General features: G+C 27.2%; 3 protein-coding genes across 3 annotated transcripts in view; 1 reads left to right on the plus strand and 2 right to left on the minus strand.

The window, feature by feature from the left end:
• Window positions 1-1,064: 1,064 nt before the first annotated feature.
• On the minus strand, window positions 1,065-3,722 carry LOC114128726 (uncharacterized). Its single transcript, XM_027993303.2, has 2 exons — window positions 3,326-3,722; window positions 1,065-3,195 (listed from the first exon to the last, which is right to left on the minus strand). The coding sequence occupies exon 2, from the start codon at window positions 3,191-3,193 to the stop codon at window positions 1,667-1,669; it is 1,527 nt and encodes a 508-aa protein (XP_027849104.2). The 5' UTR covers window positions 3,194-3,195; window positions 3,326-3,722; the 3' UTR covers window positions 1,065-1,666.
• Window positions 3,723-4,096: 374 nt separating this feature from the next.
• Window positions 4,097-6,298, plus strand: LOC114128715 (5-formyltetrahydrofolate cyclo-ligase). The gene is made up of 5 exons (XM_027993292.2): window positions 4,097-5,073; window positions 5,136-5,269; window positions 5,641-5,768; window positions 5,830-5,957; window positions 6,021-6,298. The coding sequence occupies exons 2-5, from the start codon at window positions 5,159-5,161 to the stop codon at window positions 6,239-6,241; spliced, it is 588 nt and encodes a 195-aa protein (XP_027849093.2). The 5' UTR covers window positions 4,097-5,073; window positions 5,136-5,158; the 3' UTR covers window positions 6,242-6,298.
• A 96-nt stretch (window positions 6,299-6,394) lies between these two features.
• Window positions 6,395-20,417, minus strand: part of LOC114128714 (uncharacterized) — a 51,688-nt gene continuing 37,665 nt past the window's right edge. The window contains exon 4 of the mRNA XM_027993291.2: window positions 6,395-7,516. Coding sequence (XP_027849092.1) covers window positions 7,310-7,516 — 207 coding nt within the window. The 3' untranslated portion in view covers window positions 6,395-7,309. The remainder of the gene's footprint in view (window positions 7,517-20,417) is intronic.

Raw genomic sequence — 20,417 nt, forward strand, 5'->3', positions numbered from 1 at the left:
CCATCATGTAAGTATGTAACTAATAACTATTAAATCCTAGTTACAGTCGTCAGCTATACACGTGATTAAAGTTATGTAGTGAATAGTTTGCTATCTGTATCGACTGTATCTCATGACTTAGGTACTATGCTAATTTAATATACATTTTTAAATTGATTTTGTATGTTTCAATAATAATTAATATTACCTAATAAATAATAATATTAATAATAAAAAAAGTTTTTATAAATAAATACCTGTAAAACTGTTATCTTCCTCAGTATCATCATAGAACAATAATATATTATTGGTCTTTAAGTTATATGCTCAAGGTGGGATTATTAACATTATCAACTTTGGTTATAACTGTCAAGGCTGGAGCTAGCAAAATATTTGAGGGGGGTTGAGTATAAATATGTTGTTATATTATGTAATAAAATAAGAAATTATAAAAATATTATAATTTCAAGGGGAGGGAGTCTGAACCTTAAATCCCCCTCCTGGCTACGTCCTTGTATATTGTTATTAAATACCTATACCATTGCAATTTTCACTAAAGCAGTAGGTACCTAGTTTATTTTATGATGGTACACTGGTACACTTAAAAGTACACTTGCTTTTAAATTATTTTAAGCTTGTTGGTTAAATCAATTGAATAATAACACACAAAGTTTGAAAGTTCTAATATTTAAAGTATTAAAATATAATATATTGTACCTATATAACTATTATTTATTTATTCTTCAAGAAGATAATGGGCTCCACTGATTATAACTTGTAATTATAAACAAGTTTATTTGACTAATGCCTATAGTAAAAATAAATTAATTTATATCAATCAGAATAGATGATTAGGTAATAGGTTACTTCAAAATTATAATTATAATCCTTATCAAACATTTGTAGAGTATATATTTAAAAAAAATGTTAATAACCTACTTAACACATAATTTAATTGAGTTAATAATTTTGATTATGTTATAATTCAATACAACTTTATGTTTGGGACCCAAGTATCCAACCAATTCTTGATAAGGAATAAGTGTAATGTGATACATATAATTTAGTAAAAAAAGTCATTCATGTCAAATTTTTTCTTATTTTATTATTGATTGTTATCAATATTTTTATACATTACAATTAGTCAGTATAAGCTAATCAATAAGTATAATATACAAAAAAACTGTACAATGTACATATAAACAACAAACTAGTAATTATTGTAGAAATATGTAACATATTACATTAGTGTGAACAAATATTATCAAATAACAATTCTTTAAAAATTGTATATTGTGTAGGTAGGTACTAGTAACATTCCTAAATTATAAATATCTATAGTCTGTCCAGCGAGAGAACGCACCGATTCTCCGCATCCTCCTGCACCTTCCTGCAGCTATCGAAACCAGTTTTCCTATGGCAGGGAGACGTTTGGGGATGCGCAGAAAAACCGATTTTGGTCGGTCTGCGGCGCGTTTTCTCGCTGGACAGAGTATAGTTCTAGTAATTAATGAGCATACATAATATATTAAAAATACCATATTAAATTATTGTAATCAGTAATCACAAATTGTATTAATACTATAAGTTTATATTATTTAAAAATGTACGAAATTAAAAACAAGTTATACATTCAAATATTATATTATAGATATAATTTAATAAAAAAATGTTATTCATATGGAATTTATTTATCATTTTTTGCATTTTCTGAATTTTTGTTACTACAAGAGCGCCTACCTAATGATAGTAAATCTGGAGATTGTTGAGCAACTAATAAATCAGATGTTACTCTATTACGTGTTTTACCTTTAGCTTTGTTATTTGCTTCATTTTTACTCTGTACCGAACTTTTGGATTTTGTTTCTACTGAAGGTGCATTTTGTTTTTCATGTTGTAGACGTTCAACTTTTACTTCTGGTAAAACCAGATCAACATTTTGACCATGTTTTAGACATGCTTTTTCTAATGTAAGTTTTGATTTCTGGTCTTCATCGCTAGATCGCAAATTTGATTTTCTACTAGTAATTTCAGGTGTAACAGAACGATTTGATGTTTTACCTCTCAAAATCTCTGGAGTTACTGATCTAGAAGAACTATCTGAAATAGCTAAATCTGCTACATTATTTCTATAACTCCTACGCTGTTTACTATTATCAGAACTATAACTTGATTCTGATACATTTCTACTTTTTCTTTTTTGACCTCTAAGATTTGAGATTTTATCAATCTTCTCTATATCTTTAGATTGATTTGGTATTTTTTTATTTATTTGTTTCAAGTCTTTTACTTTATTTTTTTCATCAGATTTATTATTTTCTAGTTTGTCATTTGTACGCAATGATCTTCTAGTACATGGACCATCGTCAGATCGCTCTTCACTTGTTTTAACTGAAGAGCTTTCTAATAATGTTGAAGGAGTTGTCTCATTGAGACCTTCCTTAGAATCTACAGAAGACATAGAATTAGATTTAGATCTTGTTTTACCACTCCAATTTAATATATTTTTCTTATTAATATCATCATTTGAACTTTCTTTTAACATTTTTTTCTTATGAATTTCATCATTTGAACTTTCTTTTAACATTTTTTTCTTATGAATTTCATCATTTGAACTTTCTTTTAACATTTTTTTCTTATGAATTTCATCATTTGAACTTTCTTTTAATATTTTTTTCTTATGAATATCATCATTTGAACTTTCTTTTAACATTTTTTTAATTTTTTCTGCTGCTTTTTCTTCTATCTGGTCATACTCTTCTGGTAACTCAAAAGGTTTCTTACTAGTATCAAAACTAATACCTTCAATTTCATCAGCAGCTCTAAGATCCCACTGAGTTGCCAAATAATCCCATATAACATTACATGGTAAGTCAACATTGAATTGTTTTTTTAGTTTTTCTTGTATAAGAGCCATACATAAATATTTGTGAATTCCACAAGGCTTCAAACGTCTCATACATATTAGCAGACACCTCTGAAGTGATAAACTCCATTCAAATTCATCAGCTGGTGGTTCTACATCAATGAGATTAGTGTTTTCTGTTGCTAAACAATTCGTCTCATCTGATTTGGATGGCGATTGAACTGGCACATCTGATTTGGATGGCGATTGAACTGTCACGTCTGATTTGGATGGTGATTGATTTGTCACATCCGATTTAGATGGCGATTGATTTGACGTAACTGATTTAGATGGTGATTGATTTGACATGACTAGAAAAATTATAGTTTTTATGTATTAAGAGTGGTGATCACAAGGATATAAAGTAATTGAATATTTATACAAATTCATTGGATAAATATGAATTAATAATACTTTTTTCAAAGAAATTTTCTTACTTACTCAAATACTTTATAAAAGCGTTCTTTACAATAGTGGAAGTAGAATATGTGGTCAAACGATTCAAGTAAGTAACAATAACAACAATATCGCAGCTGTCGGAGTTTATGTAATCACTGTAATAGTGTAACGGATGGGACCATCACAAATTATTTTTGAGCGTCTATCTAGCCGTTTACCGTTGTTGCTATCATTTGTCACAAACCACTGTCAATCCCAACACTGAACTTTCGTAACTGCGGTCTGAGAGCTTGCGACTTTAGAGTTTTGACTCTAATCATTCAGAAACACTATTAGTCAGTTACTATATCTTTAATCGTAGTAACTATGGTCACAGAATAATTATTCTGTGCTTATGTGCTATGGTCGCGAGTCGCGACTCCCGGCACGAGAGAAGGCGATAAGATACGTGTGACCGTCGATCAGTGATGTAAGCCGTTTTGGACGACAGACGAGCATAATATGTCCGATAATTATTGTAGAGTTTACTACCTATAGACCAAACACATCGTATGCACATTAAAAATGTGAATATTATAATATATTTACTATATTTTACATCTTTACTATTAGAAAAATATTTTTGTAACAATTTATTGTGACATTAGATAATTAATGACTAACTAATAGGTAAATCAGTAATAATAATTGCAATAGACAATACAAATACACTCGTGCTACGGTATTACCGTGCGTACGAGTAATCGGATAATCAAAAAGCGCTCTCTATGTTGTTACGCGTTCCATACGAATCATTCATTCATCGCTTATCTGATAGTGTAAGACGTATAGCTATAGCTATAGCGCAAAGCCGCAATCGCAATACTCAATATACATAACGTTTTCAAAGTTCAAACTAAACGATTACCGATTGTAATATGAAACTCATATGAAAAATGTTGGGCTTGGGTCCATTCAAAAAAAAAAAAAATCCCAGATCGCCAGTCTGTGATTATATGGTACTTCTTTACTTTCGTAGAAGGTAGAACACAGACTAAAACGGTCGCCTTCCATGCGCTAATTAATCAAGTCGTATTCTTTGAAACTCAAGTTCGGTACACCACAGTAACATACACTCGCTACCATTATTCAGCATCCGCTATTATACTGTTCACGTGAATATTAAAATTTCAATGTTGATCTATCTTGCTCCTTACTTCTGTTCTATTTAATATCGTTTTAGCATATTATACCATCAAATTAAATACCAATAAAAAAATAATGCGGAGATGAACTCCGACCCGACTTAAAACAAAAGAGTTGACATTAGGCTAAGACTAAACTTTTGGAAAATAAAAACTACCAACTAACAATGACTAATGAAGTAGTGGCTAGAGTGTACTGTGTGTAATACTGTGAATTGTAATGTCTAATATCTATTTTACTAAATATTTAAATAATAAAAATTATTCACTCATGCATCACTACAGTTTAGCCAATCTTGATATTAATATATTTTTAATCAAACTAAATTATCATTTATTATTATTGAATGGCAATTATAATAATTATATTATAACTGCTGTAGCTGTACCCTGTAACTTGTAACTATTTCCTTATGTTACATTTGTTATGTACCTGTAATGGTATATATACCTATTTATTATAGTGTTTTAGTGTTGGTAGGTTCTTTAATGTATTGAATATCTTAAGATAAGACCTGGATTCTTACTTATTATGTTATGTATTTTTTTTTTATTACCTACTGACCAGAAAATTAATTGACTGTTTCTCCACATTTTCACATCAAAGTATGTATCTATACCTTAAATTTTAACATTTTAGCAATACTAATTTTTTTCATGATTTTAAGTTTTATTAATTACCGGACATATAATGGAGCTAGTGAAGAGCGCTAAAACAAATTTACGCGTTAACTTGAAAAAAAAACTGTCACTTATGACTGCTAGTGAAATCAGTGAACAATCAAAAGTTATAACTAATAAAGTAAGTTATATTATATGAGGAATAAACATGCCTTAAATTATTTAATTATAATATAGAACTTATTTAATTTTGTTATTTTTTTCATATTTCAATACTTGATTTAATGATTACAATATTAATCAGCTCAATTCATTTTTCACATTTTTTAAAAATTGTATCTAATTATTTACATTATAATATCTATGATAACTGAATTATTTATATTTTAAGCTGGTTGAATAGTCAAAAGAATTTGATTAATAATATTATATATTATTCAACATAACTATTTTACAATTATAAATTATATAAATAATTATATATATTTCTTGTTTAAATCAATTATGTTGTAATTATAAACAAAGCTATGACTATTGACTGTCAATTTTCAGTTAATATCTCATCCAGTATACAAAAGCAGCAACAGAGTGTCAATATACCTCAGTATGGATTCTGAAGTACAAACTCATAGTATTGTTAAAAACATTTTTCTCTCAGGAAAAATATGTTTTATTCCAAAGTGTGTCAATACTTTTTTTAAGCATCTTTAAAGCATTTTCAAAGTAATAATTTGGTTTTAGGTACAACACATCTGAAATGTGTATGGTAAAAATAAGATCATTTGATGAACTCAATAGTTTGCCAAAAACCAAATGGAATATATCACAACCAGCTGATGATGATGTGCGCGAAGATGCATTGACAACAGGTACCTTATTAAATGGTAAACAAAATATTTTTGAATAATAAAATCTTTTTATTTGGTGTTTAGGTGGTTTGGATTTGATGATAGTTCCAGGCTTGGGTTTTACCACTGATGGTAAACGATTAGGACGAGGAAAAGGCTATTATGATCGATGCATAGCTGAATATGAAAAAAAATATCCATTAAATAATATGAAAACCATTGGATTAGCATTCAGTGAACAAATATGTGATGACATACCTATTAATCAACATGATAGTTTGATAGATTTTATAATTTGTCCTTAATTATTATAATAATCAATTATATGTACAGTGCTATACTGCTATGTATAAAAATGATAATTTATGTTTTAATTTCATGAAATGTATTGAGTATGTATTAAGTATATGATTGATTGTTATCAATATTCTTATACATCATACTTAATTTGTTACAATAATTTCATCTAAAATAAATAAATTTAATATTACATTTTATACTTTGACATATATTTAAATGTTCATTATATTATGTTTTTTATTATAAATTATTATTGTTACAATTAATTTAAAATAAATTTATTTTACAAGCTAATCTCAATAAGTATAATATAAACAATACACTAGTAATTATTGTAGAAATATGTAACATGTAGTGTATACAAATATTATCGAATATAAATTCTTTAAAAAATTGTATAGGTACTAGTAACATTCCTAAATTATAAATATCTAGTTCTAGTATTTAATGAGCATACATATTATATTAAAAATACCATATGGCTATAAATTATTATAATCAGTAATCACAAATTATATTAATAGTATAATTTTATATTATTTGAAAATTAACAAAATTAAAAACAAGTTCTACATTTAAATATTATAGTATGTCTGGACAAAATAAATATTTAAAATATGAACACATCAGTAATCGTTAATTTTAACTGATGAACCGTTATAACTAAGGTATTATGCGATAGGAGATGATATAATATATTGTTTAAAATTATAATACTAAATATATTTTTTGGATTTATGAATAAACAAGGAGATGCTGTGATATGATAATGTATAATATATAATATTAATGGATATAAATATTATAACTAAAATTTATAAATTACAACTGATAACCATGCTATTTTCACATTATGTTTGTGGAATGTCACAATATATGTTCGTACAATGTGATTTAATGTAAACGATATGAGAATTTATTAACAATGATAATGTATTAATAAATAATAATAATTTTATATTAATTGACGATGCAATAACAACAATAATAATAATATTCAATATGTGTATCAATAAGTAATATTATTATTGTTATTACGTTATTTGAGAGACAAGAGTTAGAACGCGATGTCATCATAGAGAGCCGAACATTTTTTGTCCCCTGGTAAGCGTGAGGCTCACGGTGACCACGGACACGAGGAACATGATCAGACCCAAGCACGCGGTGATGAAGCGACACCAGCATCTGTGCTTCTTCCCCACTTTGATCTTCTGCATCAGCTTTTCGGCTTGTTGCGCATCCAAAGTGAATTGGAGTCCGCGTAACATAGCGCCGCATTCCTATAGAGACAAGACAGACATATGGCATATTAATATTGAGTATACTTAAAAAAATCAAGTGGATATTTTGAATTTTTTAGCTATTTTGTAAATAGATAGATTTGCAAGTTATTAATATACTCTTAGACCATATATGGTTAAAAACCGTCAAGTGTTCGTACCACACTGCTACTACATTGAACTTTATACCTAGCATATTTTACCCTAATATCAGAGTTGTCATATTGAACTTATACATATTGGTTGTACATTGAGTGTGTGTATGTGGTGTGGGGGAGGGGAGGTGCTTAGTTGTTTTGATAAAACATTTAATGTTTTTGTATATTTTATGTCGAATAACTTTATAATCAGTTATTTTTTGGGAGGGTGGCTAAACGATTTTCAAGTGGACTTGGTCCTATGGGTCTTATCAGCCACTAAAACAAATTTGAGTCCTAAATAACTGTGTGCATCGGTGTCCACTGGTGATTTTATAGTGTACCTAATGTAAAATATTGCATAAAGATATTTTGTTGTGCAATTGTCTGCAAGTTACTGTTTTATTTTTAATGTGGTTCTACCGTTCTACGCGAAAGAAGGTACCTATTTAGGTAATATTCACGAATATTAACGTAGGTCTTAATACATATTTAAGATTCAGTACAATTGAATAGTCTTCAACGCCCATAAACTTGTAACGTATCTGGCGTTTATACAGGCTGTATGGTAATAACTATATACCATAATTTAGTTAAAACGGGAAAGAATATTAAATCGTCGTCCAGTCCAATACTATTAGATTATTTATATTTTATCGTTATGAAATTATGTGGATAACATAGGTAACCACATACATTATAAAAAAATCACCCAAACGCGTTTCAATTATTATCGAATTGCTCGAACAGTATACCTACCTACCTTTCGGGCAATAAATATAAAATATAGTTGTTCGATCGCCGAAATTTATTCGAGTGAGTGTCGGTCATACCGTTTGCAATAATAAAAAAAAATTTAAATATAGCTACCTATAATATTATGTATGTCGATGCGCCGCGCCGTTCACTCCACAAGGACCAAGTGTTAAGATCAATCAAACGGCAATAATAGTAGGTAGGTAATACAGGTAAGTATGCATAGATATATTATTAAGTCATTTTCGAAACCATATTGAAAGTATGATGCGTACGAAGATACGATTACGGAACTCTAAATCTATAGGTAGGTACCTACTGTAAAAGTCGAGTTTATATTGATTATGTATTCGAATAAACTCGGTTTTATACTCGGCCAAATAAACGAGTTGAATGATAAAAGTATGTAAGTTTGTTTTTTTCTTTACTGTACCTACCTAATAAGTAATAATACTCGTATATTTCTCAGTTCTCACGTTTATATTTTATGCAATATTATATACTGTTAACTATAAAGATATAATATAGATATAATATTATAAGGATCTAGTTGATGTATTGATGTATAGATTATAGATACTTAAATAATATTTCGGCTATTGTAGTAGGATTACATTGATGTCAAGTTATAAGACTGTCGAGTAGAAGTGATATATCGTGTGATATCGATTATTGACCAACTAAAGAATCGTATGAATATTATTTTGAAATAGCCAAATAGGTTATTGGAACTGTACATAATATATTATTATAATAGCCAAGTAGACATAAGATAACGACTAAACATTATTCTAGTATACTATAATTATGAGTTTAATTGACTTGTAAATTGTAATACTCGTGATAGAAGATTTAATTGTTTATATATAACACGTATACATATATATTTTCGTAAGAAGTATAGATTGCCATAAGCATATTACATAATTTGTTTTTTTTTCAAAACATGTTATAGCGAATATTTAGTTGTTTGCAGTTTGCTATACGTCTCGGATTCTGCTCCAAATAGAATATGTAGGTAAAAAAATTGATAGGTAGGTAGTTAATTCTAATAGTAGTATTTATATTTAAGTCATTTAACAAATTCAAATTTCCCCCCGATTTTTTTTAACTGTTACCAAATATACATTTAAGTAAGTAAGTAAAATATGTACAATAGGTATACCTGTTACGTGGTAGTCTCTTCAACTGTATAATATAATATTAACTGGTAATAAATAATAATACACTAAATTATTACTGTTACAGTAATACAGAGTAATATTACTATACTATATAGCCATATAGGTATACCTATAACGGTAGAGTAATAATTATAGGTATATCGTATTACAATGAATAGTTTAATGCAAATATAAAATTTAATTCTGCATTTTACACAATTTCACGCTCTGAAAATGAGTTAAATTTATTAAATGAATACTTAGTTTATTATAATGTTAAAGACTTAATATAGAATAATATAATATGAACAATATTTCAGTTGTAGGTGCTCATTAACACTTAGATGGATATTTTGTATTTGCATTATTATGTGACATAATGTTTTCCCGATTTAATTTTAACATTGTTTAATAAAATGTGTCCTTCTAGAAGTATCATTAATATTTTATCATTTTATGTTTAATCATTTCGACAAATAATATATTATATTCAAGCAGACTGTTCATATTATATTCTATTTCCTGTGATAAATATTTAAGGCGTTTGGTACCGGTTCTGCAGTCCCGTACTGTGTATTTATATATGTATATTGTATAAACAGTTGTTCGTCTTGATCGCGTGAACACTTTTCATTGTTATATAATTTTATTCAAATATTTCAGAAAAAAAAATAGTTTTTATGTTATAAAATCTAAAAAAGTAACTAATATTGCGACAGATTACAGGCTTATTTAAGTAATGCTTTGTTTGAGTAAAACCTAAATATTATTTTTACACTTAATGAAAACTCAGTACACTTCATGATATTTAAAGCAATTTAACGTTTGAAATAAAATATACAAAACATGTACTATTTATAGTAAAATGTAATGCAATATATATAATAATATATTATTATATTAATATGTATAAACATTTGGTATGTTGTTGTAAATTACAAAAATGTATTAAAATAATTAATATTTTTTCTATCACAAATCAAATGATATTAAAAAATATAAATACAGAATAATTTTAACTGTGATTGAGCGTTTTTTTTTTTTTCGATAACTTAATACAATAATAAAAAAAACCCTTAAAAAGTTATGGGCCTATTTTAGCTATAAAATTTTGAAAAAACCAAATCAATTATTTTAAATTTATTCATGCAGTCGAAAAAATAAAATCAAGAAATCACAAATAATGTTTATTACCTAGTGTACCTATGTCCTGTATTTATACTATGTCTTTGAAATGTGTTAGCTTATTCTAAATAATGTAATACGATTTTATCGTTTGCAGGTTTTTTGTTGACTTGCATTTTTATACACAAATTACGCGTTTATGACATAATTCTTTTGATGTACCAAAGTATATGTACCAATATATGTGTATAATATGCATATGCGAGACTTGCATGTCTATAGAGATTCGAATAAAAACGAATACGTGCACGTTATACACACGACCACCTATATTATATTATTACCTAATATTATGATCTACACCGAGCTACGTGCTGAAAACCGTACGTGAATTTTATACACAAGAGGTAATCTTATACGCGGCTGTAACAGACGCGGGCCGATACGACGTCGTTGAATTTTTGGTATATTCGACGAAATATAAGTATAATAGGTACATGGCATAATATCGTATTAGGCTCGTAAAAAATAAAAATAAAAATAAGAAAACAGAAACAAAATAGAGAGAATAACCCATTCTAACGCCGGACGCGATGTTATTTTTTTTCCAAATAAAATACCCGTCTACGCCTGCATACGTTTAGCGGTGATCACGTCTCGCATCATATAATAACTGCGATCACACACGATGTAATAATACGGCTATATACGAGTATGTTATAATATTATATAGTTGATACAATAGACGTGACTGCCGCACGTGGTCTACAGTGGGTGTGCTGCAGCTCGGTAGAATACATACATCATATGTATTACCTATACACGGTCTACTTACATTCAAGCCTATCTGAAAAAAATCGCATTTATTCACACGAACACACGTTACATATGTTGTAAATTATATGAAATATATACTCGTGGCGATCCTTTTATCAAAGAATAACATAATATTTTATTGTTTCGAAAACTACTTATATAAATATTTTTGAACATGATTTTTTTAATTAAAAAACCGCTCGTGAAGTCATTATTTACATTAAAGTTTTTATCAATCACGAATTTTATGAATTTTTAAGTTTTTCAATCGTTATCGAGTGACGAATTGACAACGTATATCTATATGGAAATAGTTTCAATTTCGTACTCCGAACAGAATATAATGTTGTTTTGTTACGTCTTCCAATATAATTATAATAAAATATTTTCAAAAACAATAATCATTTTATTTTACTATAATACACGCTGAACCGTGTTCACTCTGCCAAGAAGAATCACCCCGCGGCCTGCAGTTAACCGCGAAGGTACCTATCGGTCGATTTTGGGAAGGAGTGCAGTGCCGTACGTTGCAAAGTGCGCAGCGAAAATGCGCAGACGACGAACAAAGGCGACCATAAAATATTATTATTATATTATATTATTGTTGTGCAACGCGTTTGTTCGTGTATTACGTAAAATCGGTTTTTATATTATATACCTACCTACGTTTTGTACACGCGCGCGTGTGTATAGCGAGGGTGCCGAGACCGTGTCATATCGTCAAGGTTATCCGGAAAAAGCGGTCGCGGTCGCGGTCGACACGGTGAAAGCAGACCTGAGAAAGCAAAAAAAAAACGGGAGGATTTTCGTAGAGGGATAAATGCGTTAATTCGTAAACAGACGCTTCGTATTTTCTCTGACGATCAAGCTTACGATTTGGAGATTTTGTTTTAGGTATACTTTTCATAAAAATTTAGGAACACAAAGTTTGAATGTTAAACTTTATAAAGTACTAGCAGCAGTAGTTTATCCGTACTTGTAAAACATAGTCCATATAGCTGCGATAGGTTAGGTTCTTCCTTCTTATTTTTGCATCAACTATGTATGGGCGGCCTACAACCTACTTGTCACTGGCAAAATATTACATCAAACTTTAAATATACATAAAATATAAACTATTACAGTTTGATAATAATTAATTGTAAATTAATATTTTCCATTACAGAATACGAATGTCATATGAAATGAGTAAACTAAAATCCCTAATAAATCACACACATAAGATATTTTAATAAAAAACACTCGATTATTTTTCTATACAACAGTGTACGATGAAAATGTTTTTTAAAAAAACAAAATTTATCTGAGGAAACGAATGTTAAATCTAAAAATAATATCACCTTGTGTAACGTATATATTAAATACTACGTTTATGTAATATATCTATATTGTATGTGTGTAAATGTAACTTATGTATAGATATATCACACGTAGAAGTAGATATACAGGGTGACTTTTTAACGTAAGAAACGTATTAATTTAAAGAGTATTTTATTTTTTTAATTTGACTTAATTTCGCTCTTCTTAAAAATTATAACTTATTGTTTTCCGTTTCATTTTTATGTACTTATAAGAATTGAGAATTCTTCAAAAAAAATTGATGAATATGAAATTTAAAACTAAAACTCGTGTTGTAAAAAAAAACAAAAATAATAATAATAACACTAAAAGAAGAATTTTTCCCAAAAATATTGTTTTCTAACGATTTTATAATAAGTAAAAAACATTTTAAGAATCACCCTGTACATATTAATTTTATGTTTTATTTTTATATTAACCCATATGACTGTATATATATATATAAATAGGTAGGTACGCGTTGCTCGTCCGACGATACGCTCATTTCCGACGTACATGCCTCGACCACCTTGACGACGATTGTTATTTTTTTTTTAACATAAATTCCTCTGGAGTACGCGATCAACAATTGTATTTCATAAGCGAGAAATATTCGTTTAGGTTTTTACGTAGAACTACCACGCGTAAATAATATATCATTATAATTTAAATTAATACAATACCACTACAACTGTTGAAAAAGGTGAAGTCTGTACCGATCTCGTAGTACATGCGTACTTCCACGAGCGTGGGACGTAAAAACGAATACTTAATTATGTTTTACTCATTTTTGAAAATATTTTTTCCCTGACGAATGACGAATATAACGACCACGCCGAAGCCGGGCTGTCATTAAATTATAAGTCTGTACATAAAATAAGACAAGCGTTATAGGTACATACCCATATTTCGAAACTTTTATGAAGTATATCTAAATAACTGGGGACTTTAACGATCGGATAACGCTATCGGTTCCGGATAACCGTTCGGTATCTGCACAATGTCAAATCATGTAGGCAAAATACTCATAATAACATCACTTAATCACTGTAGTCTGTAAGACTCTATATAATGATATTATACGAGTTGTAGGTACATACTCGTATAATACAATTTGAATCCTTGTATCTGAATTTCAAAATTAAACACCCATTTTCTCCCTCCTACCAGTATTATAAAAATATAAAGAACATTATATATACATATGTGTATCGTATATATTACAAATTTTATTTTTATGTAATGACTCACATTATACACATACCTACTTAATTATAATATTATACTATATGTAATACGGTTTCGAGCTGTCTGTATGTACGTTCAGCCACGTTCGCTCCTCCTATATATATTAGTAAACGACATATATAGATTATCAGCTTCCGTTTTCAATCCATTCGTTTCCCATAATATTACATGTTATCATTATTATACGCTATATATATATAATATTATTATTATTATTATCTAATACAAGCCACAAGCCGACACATAGTAAGTTCGTTATACGCACGTAATATGGCTATACAGTGTACTGTATATTATGCTATATTATTAACGCACGTATGAGCGGTATATACCTAACATATCTATTGCAGCATTACAAGCATGTTACCTTCGTTTTTGTATTATACATACATATGGGATATCTATATTTAACCTACGCACTTAATTTATTCTGTGGTCATTAAAGATAATAAGAATATAACAATGCTCATACTAATATTGTTTAATTGGTTCCCAGAAACTCACTGGGTCACAAGTTTACTATATGTGCATGGTAATTAAAAGAAAAATTAATTAGAGCAGCTACCTACTTGTGTAAAGTACATACACTAACATTTATTTTTTACTAAATTATTTTTATATAATAGTTTAGGCTTGGATCACACTATATATCAATAGCGGCAATAGATAAATAAATATTTAACTATAAAAATATATATATATATATATACATTAATACTATTATAATAATTAATAATTCACAATGTACATTATAAGAAAAAACATCGTATGGTTAAAAAAAAGTACGAGAATCAAAACGTTTTAAAAAATGAATATCAGTTAATACTATATTAATTTATGCATTATTCAGTAAATTAGTAATTCTTTTGCATTATTCATCTGTAATTTCGATTTTTTTTATTCTAAAATATGATAAATAAACCATTAATGAACAATATTATAGTCATTAGACAATATAATAAGTGTATAAAAATATAAAATGATAGGAATAATTTTTTTGTGGAATTATAATTTATACAATATGGTTATTTTATCGTTGATAAATTCGTTTATAGTATCATACACTTAGAGTAAAACAAAATACGATGTAGGCATAAAGCCGAAATACGAATTAAATTACAACTATAGCAATAAACAATATAATATAGAATATACTATACAAATTAAAAATGAAAATTGTATAAAGTATCCCACATTCGTTTATACAAACGAGAATTAATAATTGTATAATATTGAAACAAAAATAAGTACCTATCAAATTTCAAAATCACAAAATTAATTGCATTTCAATTCAACTTTAAAATATTTAATCAACGACTTTCTCCTATTATAAATGTAATTAATGGTATACAAGCAATTATTGTCAGTTATTCCATGTATAAGAATATTATTCTAATCTGTATAATTCGTACAATGTGTGTCTAGGAACTAAACAATTCGAATGATAAGTCTTAATTTCATTCTTTAAAGTTAAATAATTATTAAGTATGATAAGAATTAAAAGTAAACAAAACAAAAAAACATGTTGATTTGGAAATTAATAATAGTCATAGATACCTACTTAAACGTCTAATTTGAAAAATGCATAGGTTAATCAATTAAAATGATTGATTGTTAACAAAAATATTTTTTAACAACACAATACCAATATATAGAATTGTCAATCAAAATATTATGTTATTTATATATATATATATATGTATAAAAAAAAATTATAATTATAATTATAATAAATATTTAGGTATTCCATAAATTAAATATAATTGACAAAATTAATTAAATGAAAAATACCTCATACAAACTAGGTAGAGACTACAAAATATTAGCATAGGGGTAAATCAAAATGAGCTAAGACATGCTTAATAAATTATTATTATACTATTATATCGGTATAAAAGCTAATGCAAGTTATATATAGGCTATATCACGTCAATCTATCCTTATATGTATCGATTATATCGACAAATTAACCTATGGTAAAAAGTCGATTATTTAACGTGAGATACTTAACCTTTAGACACTTAAACTCCTCCACCCGCTGATTTTAATTTCTTTTCACTTTCATTGCGTTTCTCACGTGTTACATACACAATAAATAATAATGTACCTGTTATTAATTATTATACGTGAACACTTATAAGACATATATTTTGTTGTAATTGAACAATGTAGGTACTTATGTGTTATGTACATGCATTATTATCGATTTGACTTAAATTTTATATACTTATCATATGTTGACGTGTTGTCGTTGTGCTATTATAGTTATTAAGTTTACTTTCACGTAGGAATTAAATTAAACCTTTTTTAAAAGAAAATAATGTATGATCCCTATATGCCATACGCTTGGTATAAAAACAAAAGTACAATATTTTATAACAAGTTATTTAATTTTCATATTTTTAGTGATACTGTCAATAAATTGAGGTTACAACTTATAATATTTATTTAAAAATATAGTTGAAAATAATATTTTTATACCATTTAGTGGTTCTTGACCAGGGTGTAAATATCCCCTTCACCCTCAAGAGTACAATGGGATTTTCTGAGGGTTAATGATAGGACGACTTTTTGAGTGGGAGTATTTGCTAAAATCTAATCCAATTTATGGGTAATAGTCTAAAAAAAAGTTGGGAACCGCTATAATTATTAATTTATTAATTTATTTATTGCTACACCAATAAATTAAGGTTAAAAAATAACACTCGATAAGACATAATAGTTTAGTATACTTCCTTTTTCCTTAATGGAAAAATATATAAGATAATTATAACGAAACATTAGGTAATTATAATTGAAAAATCCATAGAAAAGTGAATTTGCCGCACATAAATAATTATAATTTGAAAAATAAATTATTTATATAAGATCTATTATAAAAAATAATTGCAAATTGTTGGCCCTTAACTATTTTCTTTACGCATTAATACATATATTATAATATAACATATTATATAAATAAAGAAAATATCTTTCGACATCAGTACATCACCTTACACTTCCTTGTGCATACAATACGTATAAAAATATAATGCCTATAATCAATAAATATATATTATATATACGTATTATTCTATTTCCTATTAATATATATTTTAACATAAATTACATAGGCTGAGCATGTTTATAAATCGAGTTTTTAACTAAACTAAAAATGTCAATAATCATTATTATTCATTGTATTGTATTTCTTATATTGAAATTTGATTTACAGCTTATAACCGTAAGAATTTAAAAAACGATCATAACATGATTACTTACAAATAAATAGAGGAGTTACTTTTTAAAATAAATTTTCATCATTGTAAACTATTTAGATGGCAAACACTTAAAAGAATATCTTTTTCAGTTAGGTTAGACATAATTTTGACTTGAGTAATAATTATCACGTATATAATAATATAAAAATTTATCTAAAATTTAAATTTAACAGAATTAATTATATTCTTATAAGCATATAAGACTAATATTACAGTAACACTAATAACTACCTAGTAAATAATATTATGTTAAACATAAGTATTTAAAGTAGGTATCAATAATTATATTTAGCATACGTATAATGTAAATATAAATAACTAACTGAATACCTATGATTATATTATTTTAAGGAAATCAAAAAAAAAAAAAAAAATTAAGAATGTTATTTCATACAAAAATCCTTTAAACGGAAATAATAATATTTATATAAATGGTAAAAAGAGATATGAGAGAATTACAAGAAAAATGTATAAACACATACAACACACTAAATTTGTTGCTTAGTCCAGTTACTCCAGTTTTCAGGATCATAATATTATGTTTTTATATTAATGCGAGAGTGAGAGTAATTTTATATGTAATAGGTAGTATAATGGTAGGTACCTATATAAATATATTTAAATATCTAACGGATATAAACATAATACTTACATTTTAGCTTTCTCGTTTTATTCCGTTATTAACTATATAAACATTAAAATTATAATAATATGTATTATGTATATTGCGTAGACACACCATACACATAATACCAGACACTGCAGATATTATAAATTAAAGTATTCAATGTGCAAATGATAAATTAATTATACATTTTATCATAAATTTAAAAACTAAATCGCGTTTTATTGTAAAATTACGAATTTCGAAGATATGTACAGCGTATTAAAGTGTATAACTTTGAGTTCCAGAAAAAAAAATAATGATATTCATTCTATAAAATAACGTGAATAATAAGAATAAGTAATCATGCAGATGGACACGAAGTAACCGACTGAAAAGTGTTCTGTTTGTTCATAATTTACGATCTCGATTTATTATTATTATGTAGTTATTACTTGTTACAAAATACTGAATTATAGTGAACTGAAACGTAGGTACCATTTACTACTCAGGATTTTAATCGTGGTTATTGTCCGTTCTTTATGGTGTAAGCAAATTTTTATGTGTATGCGTGTATAATATTATAAAGGTATGTATATTAAGTGTATTATTAATAGCAGCTATTTGGCCATGACATACTCCAGATTTAAATTGTTTTCAATTGCATAAACACATATTAACTATTTGCGATACATAACTATTAATATTTGAATATTTTGTAAATTAAAACGATTCTAAGAAAAAAACAGTTATTATATTTGATACAAATTAAATTATTTTCATTAGGTATGTCTGGGAAATAATCCGTTTGGTTAGGAATGGTATCGAGTGTCAGCTGATTTCAGTCACAACAATACTCGTATTAAAATGAAATAACAATTATGATATTATACAGTAATTTGAAAAGTCGAAAGTAAATACATAGATTTTACATCGATTGGAATTTATATGAAGTGTAGTTATTCATAAATCATAAGTAAAATTAGAAAGATAAAATTGAGGGATTGAATACCTATTTCAATCTTCAGTGTATTCGCCTGTCCTAATTTTTCTAAAATTTAATTGGAATTTTGTAAAATAGAATTTCTTTAGGATACATTACATTTTTTCTAAATTGTATAACACTAAACGTATAGCAATCGCTACGCCGTAGACCAGAACTGGTATAAATAAATAATATGAAGTGCGAACTCCCACTGATTTAGGATCGTGATTATGGTCGTGTTTAATATATCATAATATTAATATGTTATAATAATAACACACGGACACGTAGTTGTAATATTATTTGTTTTTATGGATTTATGGATCGATTTAGTGGTATATACCTAGCTGTTTAAATAAAATTATAAACACTTATTATTATGAAGTATGATATACACATTTATGTGCGTATATAAGTGTTAATGTACAAGTATAAACACTAGTCAATTGGAAACAAGTCGATAACGTGACCTGCAGTGTTTTATGGTAATATAATAAATTGTAACTACCTATATACAATATTTGGGTGTATTAAACTAAACGTTCACTCATCATAATAATAAATTTATATTATATTGCATGCTCAGAGCAGCGTACTTTGAGCGGGCTTATAACGCGTTCGTATTTTTTTTTTTTATATGATTTTTATTTTAAACCGTTCATTCCAATGTCATCTGCACGTTAAAGAATTACGCGTAATGTCGATAGGTGTTATAAATATTATGGTGGTTTTATTATTTATGAGCGGTATATTGCGCGTTAGCTTATGATCAACAAGTTAAATTGTCGAATGTCTACAGGCTACAACTACACAGTAAAGTCAAAGTTTAAATTTAATATCATTTTTGTTATTCGTAATACAATAAGCCGCATCAATATTCAATTATAATCTATATAATCTACATTCATATAATCATATTATCAATATTGCAGTAGATACCTAGATAATGGCATCGCTTGTAATTAGTTTTGAATAATAGGTAAGATGTCAGTATCTTTGTCAGTCGATTTGAAAACGTTAGCTTCCCGCGCAGAAGAAGGTTTGTATTTGATTACATTAGTTATTCACTAAGTATTAGTATTTACTGTAGTAAAGTAAAAAAAGTAGTATTTATAATATATAAAGAAACCTATTTAAAACAGTTCATAAACAATAAACAATGATCACAATTTAATACGAAAAAAATTGTATTACGTCAGTCGTCAATTATAGGTATGGGTAAGTATTAAACTAACAGAAATCAAAACCAATTTTTAAAGTTTTACAAAAGTAAAGTTAGAATATTATCACTATTAAATAATAAACAGGCCGAATATACTGAAATAACACTTATAAGTAATAACTAATAAAATATTGTATAATTTGTATTTAAAATAAGCAAGTTAATACCATACACGTCCATACTCCATACTTATTCATACGACCTAAATTATATTTTTACTTTTATATAATATTTAATCATTTTCAAA

Source organism: Aphis gossypii, chromosome 1, assembly GCF_020184175.1.
Source record: "Aphis gossypii isolate Hap1 chromosome 1, ASM2018417v2, whole genome shotgun sequence".
In the NCBI taxonomy this organism is placed as follows: domain Eukaryota; kingdom Metazoa; phylum Arthropoda; class Insecta; order Hemiptera; family Aphididae; genus Aphis; species Aphis gossypii.